The sequence below is a fragment of the Rhea pennata genome, chromosome 7 (genome assembly GCF_028389875.1).
Source record: "Rhea pennata isolate bPtePen1 chromosome 7, bPtePen1.pri, whole genome shotgun sequence".
Classification (NCBI taxonomy): domain Eukaryota; kingdom Metazoa; phylum Chordata; class Aves; order Rheiformes; family Rheidae; genus Rhea; species Rhea pennata.
In genome coordinates, this window is record NC_084669.1 from 33,930,381 (window position 1) to 33,933,140 (window position 2,760).

At 69.1% G+C, this 2,760-nt stretch overlaps 1 protein-coding gene across 1 annotated transcript; it reads right to left on the bottom strand.

Moving 5' to 3' along the window:
* Nucleotides 1–453: 453 nt before the first annotated feature.
* Nucleotides 454–2,137, bottom strand: EGR2 (early growth response 2). The gene is made up of 2 exons (XM_062580253.1): nucleotides 1,887–2,137; nucleotides 454–1,652 (listed from the first exon to the last, which is right to left on the bottom strand). Exons 1-2 carry the CDS (start codon nucleotides 2,062–2,064, stop codon nucleotides 454–456), a joined length of 1,377 nt encoding a protein of 458 aa, XP_062436237.1. The 5' UTR covers nucleotides 2,065–2,137.
* Nucleotides 2,138–2,760: the final 623 nt, after the last annotated feature.

Sequence of the window (2,760 nt, forward strand, 5' to 3'; positions counted from 1 at the left end):
CCGCATCCCAGCGGACAGCAGCCGTCGGTTCCAGCGAGATTATTTACATCCCGTCCGAAATCCTACTACAAAGGTAACACTTTTAAGTCACCAAAAAGAAAAAAATAAAACCCAAACCAGTGCGTACAAAAATATAGTCTCTAAAAAAAAAATCCCAATATTAATAGGCAGAAATGTACAGCCATACTAAAACCAGGGAGGGAAAACTTTCCGGTCCGGGTGTCGCCGCCGCGCTGCCGTCGGAGCGGCCGGGCCGGGCCCCCCCACATGCAGACAGGGGCCGGGCTCTGCCCCGCACCAGGCGCCACGGACACCTCGGCACGACGGCTCTGCATGCATCCGTCCTCCCGCCGCAGACCCTATGTACACCCGCCGGCCCGCCGCGGCCCCGCGGTGCTCCGCGCCCCGCTGCGCGGCAGCGCCTCAGCGCTCGGCCCCGCGCGCCCCGCGCCGTCAGGGCGTCCGCGTCCGCGCCGCGCAGGGCGCCAGGGCGGCGGCGGCGGCGGGCGGCGGGCAGGCGGCGGCGGCGGCGGCGGCGCCTTTGCGCTCCTTCTGGCGCAGGTGGATCTTGGTGTGCCGCTTCCTCTCGTCGGAGCGGGCGAACTTCCTGCCGCAGAAGTCGCAGGCGAAGGGCTTCTCGCCGGTGTGCGTGCGGATGTGGGTGGTGAGGTGGTCGCTGCGGCTGAAGTTGCGCATGCAGATGCGGCACTGGAAGGGCTTGTGGCCCGTGTGGATGCGGATGTGCCGGGTGAGCTCGTCGGAGCGGGAGAAGCGGCGGTCGCAGCCCTCGGCGGGGCAGGGGTAGGGCCGCTCGTGCACCGGCGTCTTGCTGGGCCGGTTGGGGTACTTGCGGGGCCGCAGGATGGGCCGCAGCGGCAGGTGGTGCGGGCTGTAGGCGCCGGCGGGTAGCCGGGCGCCCTCGCCGCCGCCGCCGCCGCCGGGGGCAGTGCCGGGGGCGCTGGCGGGGGCGGCGCCGGCCGGCGGCGCCCCCATGGTGAAGTTGCGGATGGTGGAGAGCGGCGTGAGGGGCGGCGGGACGCGGAGCGAGTCGAGCGGGCAGGGGAAGGGCTTGCGGTCGGGACCGGCGTGCAGCTCCCGCTGGCACTGGGGCGGCGGGAAGAAGCCGCCGTACTCGGGGATCATGGTGAAGAGCCCGCCGTCGGCCGCCGCCGCCTTCGGGGACGGGTAGGAGGGCGGCGGCGGGAAGGGCAGCGCCGCGCCGCCGCCGGCGGGCAGGAAGGCCGAGGAGGGCTCCTGCGGCGCGTACAGGTCGCCGCAGCTCGAGTAGGGCGGCGGCGGCGGCGAGTAGAGGTGCTCCAGGTCGGCCGGCTGGCCCTGCGCCATGGGGCAGCCCAGCGCCCCGGCCAGCGGGTTGGGGGAGGCGGCGGAGGCGGCGGCCGAGGAGGAGGCGGAGGCGGCGACGGAGGAGGAGGAGGAGGAGGGCGTGCTGACCCCCTGCAGGATCCCCGCGCTCACGATGTTGATGATGCCCTCCGGGTAGCAGCCGGCGCCGGGGTACTGCGGGTCGATGGAGAATTTGCCCATGTAGGTGAAGGTCTGGTTGCGGGAGGCCGGGGCACTGGGCGCGAAGCCGGCGGCGTAGGGCAGGTCCAGGGCTCTCTTGTCGCCCGTGTCCACGTTGATCATGCCATCTGGGGGGGAGGCGCCGGTGAGCGCGGGGCACCGCGGCCCGGCACCCTCCCGGCCCCTGCCCCGGCCCCGGCCCCGGCGCGCGGGGATCGCACGTGTTGCGCCTCAGCTGCCTCCGCGCTGGCCGCAACTTTTCCCCCGCGAGGGGCGCCGGGCGCCCCAACTCCCGCGGCCCCCGCCACCCGCCGCCGCCGGCCCCGGCCCCGCACCTGCGCGGCCGCGCGGGCTACGCTTACCTCCTGCCACACCGCTCATCTGGTCAAACGGTCCTCCTAAATCGGCATTGGGGAAGATTGTAACCGAAGTTGGCAGTGTGGTAGAGATGTCATCCACGGGGTAAATGTTTTCAGAGAGCTGATGCACAAAACCACTGAGAGTCACTGGAATTTTGTCTACGGTCTTGGCAGTCATCATTTGGTCAACGGGCAACCTTGAGAACAACTCTCCCTGCTTGTAGTGTGCACACTGTGTGGGGACGGGGCGCTTTCCTTCCTTCCACTATTAATTAAAAAAAAAAAAAAAAAAAAAAAAAAAAGGCATGTGATGTAAAGGCGGCCGGCCGTGCCTCTGCCCTTGGTGTTGCCCTGTAAAAGCCCCGGAGTTGCTGTAGTGTTGTTGTAACAGTGTCCCTTGAAGAGCTGTTAATCAATTGCAGCTCTCGCTGGAGGAAAAGTGTTGCAGTAAGTATTTATGGAGGCACCGTGAATGCCCGGGACGTCACTGCCCATATAAGGACTGAGGAACGGGCCCGGCGGTCACGTGGGCGCCCGCATGCGGGACCCGCCGCGCCCGGCCCGGCCCCGCGCCCCGCGCCCCGCGCCCGGCGGGGGCGGCCGGGGCCGGGGCCGGGGCCGGGGCGGCGCCGCCGCAGAGCCCCGCGCCGCCCGCGGGCCGCCGCCGCCGCCGCGGGGGTATTCCGGTGGCGGGGCCGTTGCCCTAAAAAGGCGAGATCCGGCCCCGCCTCGCTGCCCTTGTAGGGCTCGTTCCGGAAAGTCAGACCTCGGAAAGAGGAGGCGGCCGCCGCGACGGGCCACTCAAACCCCGACTCACTTTCTTAGCAGCCTTAACCGCAAGCGGCGGCGAATCAGAAAATAGCTACATTCACGGAAT

Bases quoted from the DNA above. Each gene is read 5' to 3' on its own strand.
- EGR2 (XM_062580253.1), bottom strand. From the start codon at position 2,064: ATGATGACTGCCAAGACCGTAGACAAAATTCCAGTGACTCTCAGTGGT. The intron at 1,653-1,886 runs GTAAGCGTAGCC...CCTCCCCCCCAG, and splicing joins GATGAGCGGTGTGGCAGGAG to ATGGCATGATCAACGTGGAC.